This window comes from Micromesistius poutassou, assembly GCF_964030765.1.
Source record: "Micromesistius poutassou genome assembly, contig: SCAFFOLD_439, whole genome shotgun sequence".
In the NCBI taxonomy this organism is placed as follows: domain Eukaryota; kingdom Metazoa; phylum Chordata; class Actinopteri; order Gadiformes; family Gadidae; genus Micromesistius; species Micromesistius poutassou.
In genome coordinates this window covers 20,249-39,935 of record NW_028179509.1, presented here as the reverse complement: position 1 = coordinate 39,935, position 19,687 = coordinate 20,249, and the positions used below count along the sequence as shown (strand labels likewise).

At 49.2% G+C, this 19,687-nt stretch overlaps 1 protein-coding gene across 1 annotated transcript; it reads left to right on the top strand.

The window, feature by feature from the left end:
• Positions 1-1,249: 1,249 nt before the first annotated feature.
• LOC311372779 (dolichyl-diphosphooligosaccharide--protein glycosyltransferase subunit TUSC3-like) lies at positions 1,250-18,553 on the top strand (the record flags this gene model as incomplete). The annotated part of the gene is given in 7 exon segments (XM_084489722.1): positions 1,250-1,298; positions 1,301-1,389; positions 1,848-1,937; positions 9,537-9,600; positions 10,909-10,983; positions 17,235-17,325; positions 18,386-18,553. Coding segments are annotated over 7 exon segments (474 nt in total), but the record flags the coding sequence as incomplete, so codon positions are not given.
• Positions 18,554-19,687: the final 1,134 nt, after the last annotated feature.

Genomic DNA, 19,687 nt, shown 5'->3' with positions numbered 1-19,687 from the left:
AAACCTGTGTGAGGATTCAGTTTGTTTCCAGCTAACTCTATCGCTGCTTTCACATATGGACGTACAACCCGCTATTCTCCCGCTGTTCTCCCGACGGGCCGTATATGTCAATGACATATCCTGACGTTGGACCTCCTGAATAAAGACTTTTAGCCGGCGGAAATGTTAATTACCTTATATGTGAATGAGCAGTAGAATGTCGGCATTTCACACCAGTTGAGTGGGCGTGTTGATGACGCTTCGGTCTACGTTTGCATGTCTTTGAGTGGCACCCTAAACGATAATCAGCCTGTTGCCCTTTGTCCGCTGAATGGTTTAAAAAATATTTAAATGTGGCACTGCTTTTCAGAGTCATTCGTGGTGAACGCTAAATGATAGGTCTTATCGTAACCCTCAAAGTACACATCATACAATAAATGACAGTACATGACTTCACAGCTGTTCGCGTATATAGAAAATGTTTTTTTTTATTTTTATGTTACACCTTACCTGCTGTCGGCTCCCAGACAGTAGTCGAGGAGCACAGGGGAGACGTTCCCTCCAGGGCCGATGTTCTCTCGGGGGGAACACCCTTCACTTTGACCGGCAGTGAGTGTGCTTATAGGTTTGAATATGGTCGGAATGAAGCAGCCACCGATTCTTGACACAACCGGACTCGTTCATTACTTCACTAAACTGACACACGCTACTGCTCACTCTCCTCGCTCGTCCACTCTCACACACACACACACACACACACACACACACACACACACACACACACACACACACACACACAACTCATGCTCCAATCCTTCATCGATCGATGCGGATGTTAACATTTAAGATGATCGCGATGAGTTCTGCCCGTTCTACCTCCGTGCTGTCTGCGGTCAAACCAAAACAAACAGAGACCCTACGTCATAACCCGCCCCTTGCGAGCCCGCCCCCCTAAACCAGCCGGAGATTCTACTGATGACTGAACGACTGAACCGATGTCCGCCTATCGGTCATCAAGTGTGAATAAGTGTGAATGACCCTCACGGTCGAACCTCCCAATCTACAAATGCAGAGATAAGACGGAGGACATATGTGAAAATCGGCTTATGTCTCTCTCTCACTATGTCTCTCCCCCCTCCCTCTCCCCCTCTCTCTCTGTCCCTCTCAACCGCTCGCTCTCTCTCTCGCTCTCTCGCTCTCTCTCTCTCTCTCTCTCTCTCTCTCGCTCTCTTTCACTCTCTTTCCCTTTCTCACTCCCCCTCTCCCTCAGATCCGTGTGTTCCGTCCGCCTAACTACTCTGGCACCATAGCCCTGGCTCTGCTGTGTCCCTGGTGGGGGGTCTGCTGTACCTGCGCCGCAACAACCTGGAGTTCATCTACAACAAGACCGGTTGGGCCATGGCTGCCCTGGTGGGTCGCACGCACACGCACACACACACACACACACACACAGACCGCACACGGACGCAGAGGCACACACACCTGCACGCACAACCACACACACACACACGCACAGGCTCACAGGCACGGAGACAGACATGCATACCTGCACCGCAACAACCTGGAGTTCATCTACAACAAGACCGGTTGGGCCATGGCTGCCCTTGTGGGTCGCACGCACACGCACACACACACACACACACACACACACACACACACACACACACACACAGACTGCACACACACACACACACACACACACTCACACTCACACTCAATCACACACAACAGCACACACGCAACCTGACTGAATGACAGAAGGTCGCTCCACAACCCAGGCCTGTGTGTTGCTTCACACACACACACACACACACACACTGCTGGCGCATGGAATAGCAGAGAGAACTAAGAGCCTGTGTCCTTCACAGTGTGTGGTGTTCGCCATGACGTCAGGACAGATGTGGAACCACATCAGAGGACCTCCCTACGCCCACAAGAACCCCCAGAACGGACAAGTGGTAGGTGTGGTCCTCCTCTCCTCTCGGCCGGTCCCAGGGCTCTGCGAGGGGGAGCAGGAGGCTGGACATCTGTGTGCGTGTGCTCGTTAGTGCACGTGTGAGTCTGATAGGTGATGGGCACCATCTGTGCTTGTGCTTGGTCTACAGACCTCTGCTGATACACTGCGGGCCAGCTGTCACATGGTCCCTGTCAGGGCTGTGTGTGTGTGTGTGTGTGTGTGTGTGGGTGGGTGTCAGAGTGACAGCTGGAGTATAAGAGTGCGCGTGGTAGGGAGAGTATATTTGTCTAGGCGGCTGGGACGCCATCCAGAAATAAAAAGGGAGAGAGAGAGAGAGAGAATACATTCAGCTGGTCAGCCTTTGACATGTCTGTATGGGAACACAATTCTCTAAACCTGTCCTTCTAACACAAACACAAAAACGCCTGAGCCAGAGGCTAGGGAGATGACCACAGCATGTCAGTAGTGTGTGTTACAGTAGTGTGTGTTTCAGTACTGGGTATGTCAGTAGTGTGTGTTTCAGTACTGGGTATGTCAGTAGTGTGTGATTCAGTACTGGGTATGTCAGTAGTGTGTGTTTCAGTACTGGGTATGTCAGTAGTGTGTGTTTCAGTACTGGGTATGTCAGTAGTGTGTGTTTCAGTACTGGGTATGTCAGTAGTGTGTGATTCAGTACTGGGTATGTCAGTAGTGTGTGATTCAGTACTGGGTATGTCAGTAGTGTGTGTTTCAGTACTGGGTATGTCAGTAGTGTGTGATTCAGTACTGGGTATGTCAGTAGTGTGTGTGTGTGTGTCAGTAGTGGGCATGTGTCAGTAGTGTGTGTGTATGTCAGTAGTGTGTGTGTGTCAGTAGTATGTGTATGTCAGTAGTGTCTGTGTCAGTAGTGTTTATGTCTGTAAGGTGTGTGTGTGTATGTCAGTGGTGTGTGTGTCAGTGGTGTGTGTGTCAGTGGTGTGTGTGTGTCAGTTGTGTGTGTGTGTCAGTAGTGTGTGTGAGTGTGTCAGTGGTGTGTGTGTCAGTGATGTGTGTGTGTGTGTGTGTGTGTGTGTGTGTCAGTAGTGTGTTTGGCAGTGGTGTGTGTGTCAGTGGTGTGTGTGTGTCAGTTGTGTGTGTGTGTCAGTAGTGTGTGTGTGTGTGTGTGTCAGTGGTGTGTGTGTCAGTGATGTGTGTGTGTGTGTGTGTGTGTCAGTGGTGTGTGTGTGTGTCAGTGGTGGCGTCGTGACTGGAGGTGGGGTGTTGGAGATACTTTTAGGACCAGCGTCCTCATGTAGAACAGTGTGGAATTTGAAAGAGGCTGAAATGACTCTTTTTGAGTGCTCCAGGAGTGGCCAGGTCTATATATAATCTAGCTTCAGGAAATAGCACACACACACGCACACACACACACACACACACACACACACACACACACACACACACACACACACACACACACACACACACATAAACAGTGATGAATAATGCTGGTGTTTTTCTTCCTCTGCTTTAACGCCCTCTCTTATCACGGCCATGGGGAAAAGGTCAGCAACACTGGCTACTTCGTGCAGGCCAGTCATTCCCTATGGACACACACACACTATCTCCGTCCACACACACACACATACACACACAAATACTAATCTATGTCTGCACTTTATACTCACACACACTTTCTTTCTACATGCAAACACACAATATGTGCAAGTGCACATAAAGCATTCTTAAAATAACATAATACAAACAGAACGTTCAACTTTGGTGATACACACAACAACCAAAGATCCACCTGCCACCACAGCAGCAAGTGGTGTTGGCTCCCAGCCCTCCGTGGGCTTTTGAATCCCTCAGTTCTTAGTCCTCCACAGCTCCTCCTTGTGTGTCCGCCTGGCTTCAGACACTGATGCACCATTTTTCGATTTTCTTCCACTAAGTTTGCGCTTCTGAGTCTTCCTGACAATACAAGTGTTGCAGAAGAAAGGACGCTGATATTCACATGAATCTATTTCTTATTGAATCGTGTGTCTGCTTCCACGGCAGACGATACAAAAGATACCATTTGTATTTCTAGAAGAAAACACACGATGATGTTCTTGACTTAGAAAGTTCTCTCGCTTTCCGCAATCCTCCCATTCTCTAGTCCTCCTCTACCCCAACAAAGAGTAGAGAGACAAGACCCCCCCCCCCCCCAGCCCCTGTAGCCCAGCTTGTAGACCAGGACCCGAGAGCCCTAGTCCTGGTTCCCATGGAGCCGGGGAGGTCTGAGTCCATAGGGTAGAGAGAACGTAGTCCCCCTGCAGAATGAGAGGCTGAAACACCATTCCTCAGCAATGACCTTGCACTTGGGGAGACTAGTGTGCTGTTGTCTGGTTGAGCCCAGCGCTACTGCCTGTTTAGATTTGAATGTTTGAACTGAGAAGGGTGGATTTCAGTGGCCCGAGCAGGTCAGTGAGCGCTGGGAGCATAGTGTTGACAAGGTTTAGGAATACATCAATGTACACATTAGTGTTTACACTGGGTGCTGGAGGTGACTGTGTATTTACTTACTTACTTTTACTTCACGGTGTGTGTTTGTACACACATACGCACGCGCACGCGCGAGCGGCGACATTGTGTACATTAATCATGCAGAGACCATGCAGATTATGTATTCTCTCTCTCTCTCTCTCTCTCTCTCTCTCTCTCTCTCTCTCTCTCTCTCTCTCTCTCTCTCTCTCTCTCTCTCTCTCTCTCTCTCTCTCTCGAAGCCCTGGCAGTGTAATTCCTCCAAATTCACAGCGAGCTATGAGGCCAGGTACACTATATCGGAGGATTTGTCAGCAGGCTTATGGTGCGGCCAAGCAGACACAAACTGTAGCGAATATTCTGCTCGCTCACACACACACAAACTAGAGACGGAGCCAAAAAGTAATTGTTAATTCCTCAACTGTATATTTCCATTAAAGAACACCCATTTTAAAAACTCTCTCAAATTTGGATTGCAGTAACATCCTTAAAAAATATGCAACATTGCCAGGTCCAATAAGGGATGGAAGAAATACGTCCAATTCGGATTGACAGTCAATCTCCTTATGAATCTGTAACACATGCAGCTTAATAATTGCATTGTGTAAGTGATAAAAATCACCTTGAATAGGGTCCTTTGAGGCCCATTGTGTGTAACGATGTCCTGTGCCACCCACACAGACACACACATGAATGTCTTCGCTCCATTTGTCGCCCCATATATGAATGTACGTGTAAATATTTATGACTTGCAATATTGTTTGCATACAAGCCAGCGTTTATTCCCTAATAACATGTTTACAGCTCTACGCGCACCGCCAAACACTCCCCCGCCATCATGCTTGTTCACACACACACACCGTCGTTTGCTGTCACACCCTGCCCCCACCAGCTCTCTGTGTTGGGTGGAGGTGGAGGAGTGTGTAAAGGTGACGAGGTCAGAGAGGACCTGGAGGGACTCGCTCCCATGACTGGACGCATGCTAACAGGGTCATGATTAAACCAGGAACACGAATCCAAACGGCTGAATGAAGTGTCAGAGATGAATCCGTTTAGAGATGGGGGTGTGTGAGTGTGTGAGTGTCATCCCTGAACCACACACAGAGGGTTGAGGCCAGAGCTCCACCTGGACCCGTCCTCGTCTTCTAGAGGAGGCAATACAGTCCACACACAACGTGCATATATGTCCTTCATAATATTCATCTGGACACACACACACACACACACACACACACACACACTGCCTTTTCCTGTGAAGTGGGTACCCTTATCTCTCTCTCCTTCTGTCTCTTTCTCTTTCTGTTTTCTTTCACTCTCTCAAGTTCTCTCTCTTTCTGTCTCATTGGCTTGTGACCTTTTACTGAAACAAAATCAAAACAAATGAACATCATAAACACACACACACACACACTCACAATTACACACACACACACACACACACACACACACACTTGCAAACATACACACACAGGCACAGCGAAACGCAAACATGCACACTAAACGCAATATACACGCATACACACAAGTCGCTGCACAATTTAACAAACCATGTGAGCCGGCGTTTACAGGAGGCGGGCGCCCGGCGACTGGGCCGGCAGCGCTGTGGAGCTATTTGTAAAGGTTATCTGGCTGCTAGCTATTAGCACGGCCCGCCGCCACTGATGGCCTCCGAGAGACTGCATCAAGCAGCGGAGAGAGAGAGAGAGAGACGTGTGTGTGTGTGTGTGTGTGTGTGTGTGTGTGTGTGTGTGTGTGTGTGTGTGTGTGTGTGTGTGTGTGTGTGTGTGTGTGTGTGTGTGTGTGTGTGTGTGCACTCAAGTCTTTATGTGCCGGGCAGGCCGGTATATGCACATGTTCGGAGCTGCCTTAATTTGTTTGAGAGTCTGACAAATTGGCTGCTTGAAGCAATAGGATTTTCTACTTATGTAAACAAGACCTTTTAATGTCAATGTATTCACAAACTAACACACACACACAGCTTACTTGAAAATACAGTAATACTGGCAAAATAATAAATACTAGGATATTAGTATATTAGGAAACCTATTTGATTTTCTATCATTGTTTTCTTATTGCGACCACATGGTTAGAGCGGTATCTCCCTGCATCCAGAGTAGGCTAGATAAATAGCGTTGGCTTCTCATGCTGTTTATCTTCAATGCTTTATATTGAAGTTGGGCTAATTTCGGTGAGCGCATGCGTAGACTATCTGCCATGACTAAGTGTTCAATGTGTCAGTCAAAGAGGAATGCAAAGGGAAACACACTGTGGGTATAGAGAAGCACCGTTCACATCGGATACCTGCGCACAACATACACACACACACACAACAATGTTCAGTGTTTTGTTAACACAAGTAAGCTGCTCTTACTCCAAACCCACCCACACACACACAAGCCACACACACACACACATGCAATTATTCACAAATTGACATACACTTACACACATACACGATACACTGACATCCGTGAGGAGCCAGCGCTGTGCACTGGGTATCAAACATCCGTGGCGTTTAACATACGTAACCACTCCAATAACATCTATTCACGTGCCAAGAAGAGGGAGAGGGATACCCCTTGGTTATTAATGTTTTAAACCGTATATAATTAGAGACGTTTGCCACACAGGCATTTCCATGTGTTTCCATGAGCGTCTTGTAAGGACCGGGTGCTTGTTAAGGTGCAGTAGGACCAAGAGCTCATTGTGAGGGCCCTCTGTGGCCCCCGGCCGTCTCTCCGCAGGTGGGCACTGGGAACAGGTCTGTTGTGCTGGTGCTGGTCTCTGAAGCAGGCCATGAGATCTCAGATGCTCCTCTCATTTATGACTCATCTCTTGTCGCTTGTCATTCACCCACTCACGGCCATGCATCTCAGTGGCATCAGGCGTGGGAAATGCAAAGATAATTATTCATAAAACATCAAATGTTGGTCCCTTCTCTCTCTCTCTGCACTGTCCTCCTTCAGGTCCTCCCACCACATTCACACATCCAGACCCCAGTCAGGAAACAGCCTCCTGAGATCCAGGTTTATTCAGATAGACAATAAAGAATCCAATCCAAGTCAATACACACTTTGTACAACTAGTAGAAACTTGGAACTATTAGAAATAGATTAAGGATATACAAATATTACCTAGCTACATAGTACTAATTACACTCAAATATAATCTTTTCCTACAGTAAATACAGAAAACTAAACCACATGCTTCAGGGGCTGGGCTGCTCCACAGCACTTAGTACCCACGCTACATCATCGTTACACAATATACTATTGATATTGAAATAAGATGTACTAACAAACGTTTTAGAATACTCCCTGTCGTTGCTTACGCAGGGCACCCAAACTAAACTGTAGCAGTACTGAACTCTCCTTTCTGGTGAGGCTGGGAAACGCCGTGACACAATTCAACAGGCCAGAGGGGGCGCCAAACCAGAGCTCACAATGCAGAGCAGAACACTCTCACTCACCTCTCTAGTCCATCAGATTCATTACAAGTGGTCAGCCCTGGAACCAGGGATTCTTCATGCTAGTGGACTGTTGTATGTTAAAGGTGTGTGTGTGTGTGTGTGTGTGTGTGCACGTATGTTAAATGCGTGTGTGTGTGTGTGTGTGTGCGTGTGCGTGCGTGCCTCTGTCTGCATCCATACATGTCTGTTCACATCCGTCCTGACGTGGAGCCCTGCAGCAGACGGCTAAATCAATACGCGCGTCGCAGCCCTCCAAGCACAAGCTGCCTGTCTCCGACGGCGGGGGAACGCGGCGCCGCCTGACAGCGTTCATATCCATAGTTTCACCCCCGCAATCAAATATTGACGCTCCGCCAGAGTGTGTCTGTCAGAGGCCCAGACAGCCTCCTGCAAGGCGCCTCACACTGCCGTGAGACCGCCTCTCTGAATAGCAAAGAGAGCCAGCAGGAGAGACGCCAGGGGTGTCCATGTAGACTGAGACCAGGGGAGGGCTGGAGGGTCTGCATCGCTACGACAACAACACATGCTCAACAGCAACACAACAACATAGGAAAAGGAGACGGGGGCTGCTTTCATTTGAGCCGTTTTTGCATTGATATTGTCTTCGCCGTGTTAGAACAAAATGTGCAAAAGTACAAATGATCCCGGGAACCTGACCCCGGGCCGACACACTCTGCCATCGACAGAACGCCAAGGCCGACCGACGGGTCCTGACAGGTTAGCCCCCCTCGCCAGACAGGCCGGGCTGGCTGGATGACGTTCTCACAGCCTCCCAAGAACAAAGAACGCACAGGAGATCAGTATCCTCCCCCTCTCTCCCCTTTATCACCCCCCTCTCTCCTCTTTATCCTCCCCCTCTCCGGCCTTTATTCCCGCGTCTGAATGCATAATGAGTGCTTTGAGCTTGTCTTAAAGTACTTTAAAAGGGCTTAACAAGCGCAGTGTAACACTGGACTCAGAGACATCAGGTGTCTCTTGCAGAAGAGGTGTTTATCTTCCTGAATAAATAAATGTTAAATAAACACAAAGAACCAGTTTATATGCACCATTAAATAATTCAATTAGTTTGCATTATGCTCAAACTTGCCATTGAATACAATACAACAAAATGCAAATATTTTGTTTCCATTACTAGTTCACAATAACAGATAAGATAGAGACAGAATATTCATGCGGTGGTAGTGTGTGTGTGTTTGTGTGTGTTTAATTTGAACACACGTGCGTGGTTGTGTGTTGAGTTTGTGTGTGTGTGCGTGCGTGTGTGTGTGTGGGGGGGTTATGCTCTAGGGTTAGGATGACCTGCTGCCCACTCGATGAAACACAAACCACCGTGCCTGCCCACACATGTGCCTTCTCTCTGACTTACAACACACACACACACACACACACACACACACACACACACACACACACACACACACACACACACACACACACAGGAGCCCATTAAGGAAAACTGACAAAATTGGTATGTGTCTTCTGCAGAACGGAGATAGTACGTAATGGAGCTACTCTCTTTCCCTGATGCTTCCTGCCGTCATGAAAGGATGAGCTCCTTCCTGGTTTGAGGAAAAGTGATCAATTCACGTTTCTGCGGTCAGCCTTAGATCAACATTTTCTGAATAAATCTCTCTCTCTCTCTTCCAGAGTTACATCCACGGCAGCAGTCAGGCCCAGTTTGTGGCTGAGTCCCACATCATTCTGCTGCTGAGTATCCTTCTGCGTGTGCGTGTGTCAGTGTGTCAATGTGTGCGTGATTATGCGTGTAATATGTGTCAATTGACCCACATCACTTAACCATTGTTTATTGTCCAACAGATTGTTTTCACTGAAAACTCATTTCCTGTTCAATTCAAACCATTTGCAAATGTCTGTCTGGAGTGCTGGGTATGATTTGATTTACATTTAATACAATAACAATATCCCAGCAGCCCCATTCTGCTTCCCATCAAAAGCATTGGAATTGTAAAACGTTCCTTAAACATGTACACACACACACACACACACACACACACACACACCCCTGCTTATGTATAATTGCATGTGCACACATCAACACAGGCTGACACACGTGAAAATGAGGCGTGTAGCAAAGATACAAACACACATACACTGACGGACGCAAGTAGACACAAACACACACAAACGCATTATCATTAATGTGCACACACCCCTGTGGTGGCTGGGCACTGCCAGAAAGGCCTTTTATATTCACTTATAAGAATTGACCTTGTTTTAATGATCATAAACTAGCGTTAGATGATGTGTAGTTTTAACATTTGACTCGTTCATCTAATTATTACTTAATTCCCAACAGCGATCTTCACCCCATAAGGTCAAGTCTTTGTGATTTGATCTTTTAATGACTTCTTTTAGATATCTTGTTTTAATTAGGTATAGAATAAAAACTATGAATGTATTACCGATAAACAAAGCGCAGAGCAATATCAGCGGTGAAGAGACCAGCCCCCATTATAAGCTGTTGTGGCGTTGTAAGAGAATGGTAAAACGCTTTTCATATACTGGTCAACTAGTCGTTCACAAACCTTCAGCCGCCTGTCAGGGAAAGGAGGGGTTAAGGAGCACCCCGATGTGACGCTGCTTATCTGGGGTCAGCTCTGCTGGAACTCCACCGGATCTCATGTCAGTCCAGTCAGTGTAGAATCACATCCAATCCTCCTCCACTCTTTGGCATCACATTCAGGCGTATGAATCCTACAAGCAGTAGAGGTGGTGCTCTGGCGACCCCAGGGAGACCCCACCTCCCGTCCCCAGACTGGGACGTCCCGCCAGGGCGGGGCCCACTGGCCGGCCGCTGGGCTGGTCTGACCACCAGCTATAAAGGCCTGATGGAGCTTTACATCAGGCCATGGAACTAGCCACCTCTGCCTCGTGTGAGTGTGTGTGTGCATGTGTGTGTGTGTGTGCGTGTGCGTGTGCGCGCCTGCAGTAGCAGCTGGTCTCCCCGAGACAGCCTGCAAGTCCAGCTTGTGTTGTTCCCTTGACAACTGTATCCCAGATGCAGCCATCACCATGGGGATGGTGCTGTTGAACGAGGCGGCTACCTCCAAAGGAGATGTGGGCAAGAGAAGGAGTAAGTCTCTCTCTCTCTCTCTCTCGCTCTCGCGCGCTCTGCTATAATGTGTACCTGATATAGAGCTGACACTAGCCACAGACTGCATGGGAAATGTATTAAAGCTACAAAAATGTCTCTCCTTCCCCAGCTATATAGCGCTCTCTCTCGCTCTCTCCCTTTCTCTCTCTCTCTCGGTTACCGTACATTACCATTTAAATGGTTCACTGCAGGCATGTAACCAATCACTCCTTGCTAAGGTGACTTAGGCTTCCATTTTCAAATCGACGCAAAACAGCTGACGCAAACATTGCAGGGGCAAGAGACAGAGCCCACGTGGAATTAGAATAAATACTGTTCTAGAATCAGCCAAAGGCCCATGTTCAGTGGGAAATGCCATGAATTGATCACCCCCCCCCCCACCCACTGAGGCCAGTGGATCTCTTCAGGTTCATTCCTACTTCCTAGATTCCTGGAGCTGCCTTGAGACGCTGGACATTTTATCATGGCTGGTGCAGACTGAAACACACAACCATTCCGCGCTCTGTCCTGTCCCACCACCGTCGGGACCTGTGTCTTGCACGGCTGTCCTTTTGGCCCGTGGACGCATGTGAGGTCACGCTTCAGGAGGCTCAGCCAATCATCTCGCGGGCCTCCCGGCAGCGCTGCTCGCCCCCCCGTTCACTGAAGAAGGCTTCGTTCTACCGGACGCCAGTCAAGGTGTCCAGCGGCACCCTGCTGAGGAGGTCGGGTTGTGGTGTCTGCATGGAGAGACACTTTCATCATGACCATGTCACCGGCCCGGGCGTTAACGCCATCCTGACGCCCCCGGGGCCACTTCCTGTTGACGGGAGGACGTTGGGAGGCAGAGCGCTCTCTCTCCCTTTAGCGTGGCTACAAGGGCTCGTTCTTCAGGTCTGTGACTGTCGATTAAACACAAGGCGCCCGTTTTTAATCCAGCCTGCTTCACGTGTGTGCGGTGAACTGAAGCTTCTCCTCCCTGCGTCTCCATTGAAATCCCTGCAACGCGCGCACAGTTCAGGCAGGGCAGACACATGAAGGCAGGGTACAGATGAACACACACGTGCAGGGTTACACACACGCCGCGGAATGGAAGCGCACGTGAAGGCACACGCTGACGAGAAGAAAGAATTCTGTTTCTCCCACGCAGTCTCTTAGAGTTGTTGAGAACTCAGAGTTGTAATTAAAAAGATAATGACGCCCCGCACACGCAAACAAACACACACCACTTCACGCGTACACACACACACACACACACACACACACACACACACGCACACACCTGTAATTATCACCCAAACTCAGGCATGTAATTATTCCCCTACCACCACCTCCTCCACTAAGTTAAGTTACCCTTTATTGTCCCTTTTTGGGGGAAATTCTTTCTCTGCTTTTGACCCATCGGGAGCCGGTGAACACCTGGAGCAGCGCAGCGCCCGGGGAGCAAGTGGGGGTTTCGTAGAAGAGTGCTGCACAACCACTCCCCCTGTCCATATTTTTGCTGGTCAGGATTGGAACCGGCCACCTTCCGGTTACCGGTCCAATTCCTTAACCAGTAGGCCAAGGATACCCCGGATACCACCACTACACCTCCACTACTAACACCCCCACTACTACACCTCCACCACTAACACCTCCACCACTACACCTCCACCACCACTACACCCCCACTACTACACCTCCACCACTAACACCTCCACCACTACACCTCCACCACCACTACACCCCCACTACTACACCTCCACTACTACACCTCCACCACCACTACACCTCCACTACTACACCCCCACTACTACACCTCCACCACTACACCTCCACTACTACACCTCCACCACTACACCTCCACCACTACACCTCCACTACTAACACCTCCACCACTACACCTCCACCACTACACCTCCACCACTACACCTCCACCACTACACCTCCACCACTACACCTCCACTACTAACACCTCCACCACTACACCTCCACCACTACACCTCCACTACTAACACCTCCACCACTACACCTCCACCACTACACCTCCACTACTAACACCTCCACCACTACACCTCCACCACTACACCTCCACTACTAACACCTCCACCACCACTACACCCCCACTACTACACCTCCACCACCACTACACCTCCACCACCACTACACCCCCACTACTACACCTCCACCACTAACACCTCCACCACTACACCTCCACCACCACTACACCCCCACTACTACACCTCCACTACTACACCTCCACCACCACTACACCTCCACTACTACACCCCCACTACTACACCTCCACCACTACACCTCCACTACTACACCTCCACCACTACACCTCCACCACTACACCTCCACTACTAACACCTCCACCACTACACCTCCACCACTACACCTCCACCACTACACCTCCACCACTACACCTCCACCACTACACCTCCACTACTAACACCTCCACCACTACACCTCCACCACTACACCTCCACTACTAACACCTCCACCACTACACCTCCACCACTACACCTCCACTACTAACACCTCCACCACTACACCTCCACCACTACACCTCCACTACTAACACCTCCACCACCACTACACCCCCACTACTACACCTCCACCACTACACCTCCACTACTACACCTCCACCACTACACCTCCACTACTACACCTCCACCACCACTACACCCCCACTACTAACATCTCCACCACTACACCTCCACCACCACCACTACATCTCGACCACTACACCCCCACTACTACACCCCCACTACTACACCCCCACTACTACACCTCCACCACCACCACTACACCTCCACCACCACCACCTCCACCACTACACCTCCACCTCCACCACTACACCACCTCCACCACTACACCTCCACCTCCACCACTACACCTCTACCACCACCACCACCACCACCACTAACACCTCCACCACTACACCTCCACTACTAACACCTCCACCACCACTACACCCCCACTACTAACACCTCCACCACCACTACACCCCCACTACTAACACCTCCACCACCACTACACCCCCACTACTACACCTCCACCACAACTACACCCCCACTACTACACCTCCACCACTACACCTCCACTACTACACCTCCACCACCACTACACCCCCACTACTAACATCTCCACCACTACACCTCCACCACCACCACTACATCTCGACCACTACACCCCCACTACTACACCCCCACTACTACACCCCCACTACTACACCTCCACCACCACCACTACACCTCCACCACCACCACCTCCACCACTACACCTCCACCTCCACCACTACACCACCTCCACCACTACACCTCCACCTCTACACCTCTACCACCACCACCACCACCACCACCACACCTCCACCACTAAACCTCCACTACTAACATCTCCACCACCATCACTACACCTCCACCACCACTACACCTCCAGCACTAACACCTCCACCACCACCACTACACCTCCACTACTAACACCACCTCCACCACCCTCACTACACCCCCACCACTACACCACCACCATCACTACACCCCCACCACTAACACCACCACCATCACTACACCTCCACTAATAACACCACCACCTCCATAACTATCACCAATACACCTCCACCTTCAACATCAGCACCTACTAAAGCCTGCGGTCTCTCTTCACCTCCCTCTCTGTCCTTTGGTCTCTCTTCTCTGTCCTCTCTCTCCTCTCCGCTCTCTCCTCTCTCGCCTCTCTGTCCTCTCTCTCTCTTCTACCTCCAGCACTAACACCACCACCTCCACCACTAAGACCTCCACCACCATCACTACACCTCCACCACTACACCTCCACCACTAAGACCTCCACCACCACTACACCTCCACCACTAAGACCTCCACCACCATCACTACACCTCCATCACTACACCTCCACCACTAAGACCTCCACCACCATCACTACACCTCCATCACTACACCTCCACCACTAAGACCTCCACCACCATCACTACACCTCCATCACTACACCTCCACCACTAAGACCTCCACCTCCATCACTACACCTCCACTACTAACACCACCTCCACCACTAAGACCTCCACCACCATCACTACACCTCCACCACTAAGACCTCCACCTCCATCACTACACCTCCACCACTACACCTCCACCACCACCACTAAACCTCCAGCACTAACACCACCACCTCCACCACTACACCTCCAGCACTAACACCTCCACCACCATCACTACACCTCCACTACTAACACCACCTCCACCACTAAGACCTCCACCACCATCACTACACCCCCACCACTAACACCACCACCAATAACACCACCACCTCCATAACTATCACCAATACACCTCCACCACACAACCTCCACCTTCAACATCAGCACCTACTAAAGCCTGCGGTCTCTCTTCACCTCCCTCTCTGTACCTCACTGTGTCCTTTTCTCTTCTCTGTCCTCTCCTCTTTCTCCTCTCCTCTCCTCTCCTCTCTGTCCTCTTTCTCCTCTCTCCTCTCTGCCCTCTTCTCTCCTCTCTCTCCTCTCCTCTCCTCTCTGTCCTCTCTGCCCTCTCCTCTTCTCTCTCTCCTCTTTCTCCTCTCTCTCCTCTCTGTCCTCTCTCTCCTCTCCTCTCTCTCCTCTTTCCCCTCTCTGTCCTCTCCTCCTCTCCTCTCCTCTCTCTCCTCTCCGTCCTGCTCTGTGCGGCTGTGTCTTTCGTCCCATTTTGGGAGGCCTATCATGCAGATGTACTCAGACTGCAGCAGGAGAGAGGGGGAGAGTGTTGAGATATGTGACTTCTCTCTCCTGTTAGGTCGGCTTTTCTTTTTCTTTTTTTCTAGTGAACATTATTACCTAGAGGTGGCGAATACTTCTAATTCCATACCTCACAACACTATAAAGCCCACACACACAGTGCTATTCAACACAGACAGAATGCTCCTCAACACACACAATGCTCCTCAACACACACACACACACACACACACACACACACACACACACACACACACACACACACACATACACATACACACAAACACACGTATTCATTGCGCACATAACTTCATAATACATTTGTCACACCTACAAAATAGTGTAAAATTGACTTTTCTATCACACACACACACACACACACACAGGGGGAGCTGAAGACATCACCTGTTTGGTCTGTGGAACAGTTCTCTTCATAATCCTGATTAGTAATATCAGTCCTCGGCGACACTTTAATTTAACACCGTACTCCTGAGGGATTAACCTCCGCACACACACACACACACACACACACACACACACACACACACACACACACACACAGGAATGCACACATTACAAGCCCGTTAGGGGTACAGAGGTGTGTTCAGGCGTCTGCACACACAGCCTGCATTATTAATAGATCCAGAGCAGATCCATGTGTGTCTCATATTGTATAGATCATATGTACCAGATGGGTGGGGAAGGATTCAGTGATAGCAAGAAGGATGGATGTACTAGACGGACAGACAGACAGACAGACGGATGGATGGATGGATGGATGTACTAGACGGACGGACAGACAGACAGACGGATGGATGGATGTACTAGATAGACAGACAGACAGAAGCATGGATGTACTAGACGGACAGACAGACAGACAGACAGACGGATGGATGGATGGATGGATGGATGGATGTACTAGATAGACAGACAGACAGACGGATGGATGTACTAGATAGACAGATGCATGACTATAATGGATAAATACACACACACACACACACACACACACACACACACACACACACACACACACACACACACACACACACTACCAGCAGACCAGAGGCACATCTCCTCCACGTGGCGGTTGAGTGACGGCCGACGGAGCTCCGCCCCCCTCACGTCGTTAGCGTGCTAATTGAAGACTACTGCTGTTTAAACAAAGGTTCATCTGAAGCTCAAGCGGTTCCTTTTCCCCTCAGTATTTCCTACCCAGATGTACCCAGACTGTGTGTGTCGCTCTCAGTGTATTGCAGAGCGTGTGCTTTAGTTGGACACTGCTGTGTTCTTAAGGCGACCATATGCCTCCGTATGGATCCCTTAATGTTGATCTATGACTTCACCTTTCTGTCCCATTTCTCCGTCATCTCTGAGTAGGCCTGTTGTAGTGTATAGACTAGTGTATATAGCATATATATTTAACTCCATTCCTAACTTATGTTTTTGTGTGCGTGCGTGTGTGCTTCTGTGTGTGTGTGTGTGTGTGTGTGTGTGTGTGTGTGTGTGTGTGTGTGCGTTCCTACAGTCATCTGCCTGGTGGGGCTGGGCCTGGTGGTGTTCTTCTTCAGCTTCCTCCTCTCCATCTTCAGGTCCAAGTACCACGGATACCCTTACAGGTAACCATGGCAACACCTCTGTACCGAGCGAGGCTCGCACAGCCATGTGCGTGGTTCACACTCACTGCTGTTCACGATATCAAATCAATACGCACACATGTAGGCAATACCGTGGACCCGTCCCAGAAACCACATCGTCATCTCTTTAGTCTCGGCCCACACGGCCCCCCTCTGGTTTGGGTTCCATGTTACTGGTTGACTTTGCTCACCGGTTAAGTGTTGCAGTGAGATGGTTAAAACTGTTCAGACAGATAAACTGTTACAGCCGTTTAAACCTGTTTCAGCGTACCAGGGAGGAGGGGGACCTGGTATCCCCATGGTTACGGCTCGTGGCAGCGCTGGGAAAGTTTTGAAGCTAGCACCGTGATGAGCCTTATAACTGTGTGTTCACACCAAAAGACACACGTTTCGCCTGTTTGCGCGAAAAGGCGAATGTTGCTGCGCGACAAATCATAATCTGTCGCTGTGCAGTTATGTCAGGCGAACTTGTCGCGCAGCGAATTTTGTCTGACAACGTCTTTTGCCCGCCAACGGTGCTTTATGCCAATTCACACACACACACACACACACACACACACACACACACACACACACACACACACACACACACACACACACACACACACACACACACACACACGTGTCCGCGGCCCTACTTCGGTGCGTGGACGTCTCTCTGAAAAGAAACAGAGACGTTCCTAAAGTAACACGACTTGAGTTCAAAGCAAATTAGAACTTCCTCAAACTGGTTTGGTGGGGACAGGCAAAATCCTTTTTCTAAATTAAAAAACAAGTATTGTAAGTGACAGGGACAAAATGGCAGAGGTTGCTATGTTCAAGAGTGTCGAAGAGTTCTCACACGTTTAAAACAAACAAACGTCTTGTGTTAATGGTTCTGCTCATGGGAAATCTGCTTCTCTCCCTCCATCATCTCTCTCTCTCTCTCTCTCTCTCTCTCTCTCTCTCTCTCTCTCTCTCTCTCTCTCTCTCTCTCTCTCTCTCTCTCTCTCTCTCTCTCTCTCTCTCTCTCTCTCTCTCTCTCTCTCTCTCTGCCTCTCAGCTTCCTCATTAAGTGAGAGAAGAAAGTGTGGAGGAGGGGAGGAGGACCTTGAAGAGGAGAAGGCACGTTTCTGTTGCGTAGACTGCATGGTGTTTCCATCAACTGTTGCTGTCATGTCCAAACTCCAAACTGAAACTGAAATAAATTATTCTGTCTGTTTACACTGGGTAAAGAAGCGCTTGTCTCCTACTTCCAATGTGCTTGATAACGTATTGATCTCCAAAGTACGGCTACGTCTAGCGCCGTGAGGGGGTGAATAGTGTTTATGGGGTGTGTGAATGTGTCTGAATGTGAATTATGATGCCCTTAACGTAAATGCAATTATGCAAACCAAACGTTTCTTCCCGGTTGATGGACCTGGATAGCGGGCTTCTGAATACTTCTGAGCAGCTGGAATGCAGCAGAGCCACCATGTTGGGCTGTGTTTACAGACTGCTCCGTCTGCCTTCACTGCTGAGACAGGCTGGTTGGTCGGGAAACCAGCCCGCGTAAAGCTGGAGGAGAAGGAGGAGCTACGTCCGTCTAATAACTAGGGGTGTGGCCTGTAATAACTAGGGGTGTGGCCTGTAATAGATAGGGGTGTGGCCTGTAATAGATAGGGGTGTGGTCTGTAATAGCTAGGGGTGTGGTCTGTAATAGATAGGGGTGTGGCCTGTAATAGCTAAGGGTGTGGTCTGTAATAGCTAGGGGTGTGGTCTGTAATAGATAGGGGTGTGGTCTGTAATAGCTAGGGGTGTGGTCTGTAATAGATAGGGGTGTGGTCTGTAATAGATAGGGGTGTGGTCTGTATAAGAACCATTTGAAATTCTTTTTTTAAACGTTTCACGTTTTTATAAACAGATCCTATTTTAAGTGAGGCTGAAAGGTGCAGGTTGCGTTAATGCAGTGGGTTCTTAAACCTTAAGCGTTAATGCAGTGGGTTCTTAAACCTTAAGCGTTAATGCAGTGGGTTCTTAAACCTTAAGCGTTAATGCAGTGGGACCTTAAGCGTTAATGCAGTGGGTTCTTAAACCTTAAGCGTTAATGCAGTGGGTTCTTAAACCTTTAGCGTTAATGCAGTGGGTTCTTAAACCTTTAGCCTTAATGCAGTGGGTTCTTAAACCTTAAGCGTTAATGCAGTGGGACCTTAAGCGTTAATGCAGTGGGTTCTTAAACCTTTAGCCTTAATGCAGTGGGTTCTTAAACCTTTAGCGTTAATGCAGTGGGTTCTTAAACCTTTAGCGTTAATGCAGTGGGGTCTTAAACCTTTAGTGTTAATGCAGTGGGTTCTTAAACCTTTAGCCTTAATGCAGTGGGATCTTA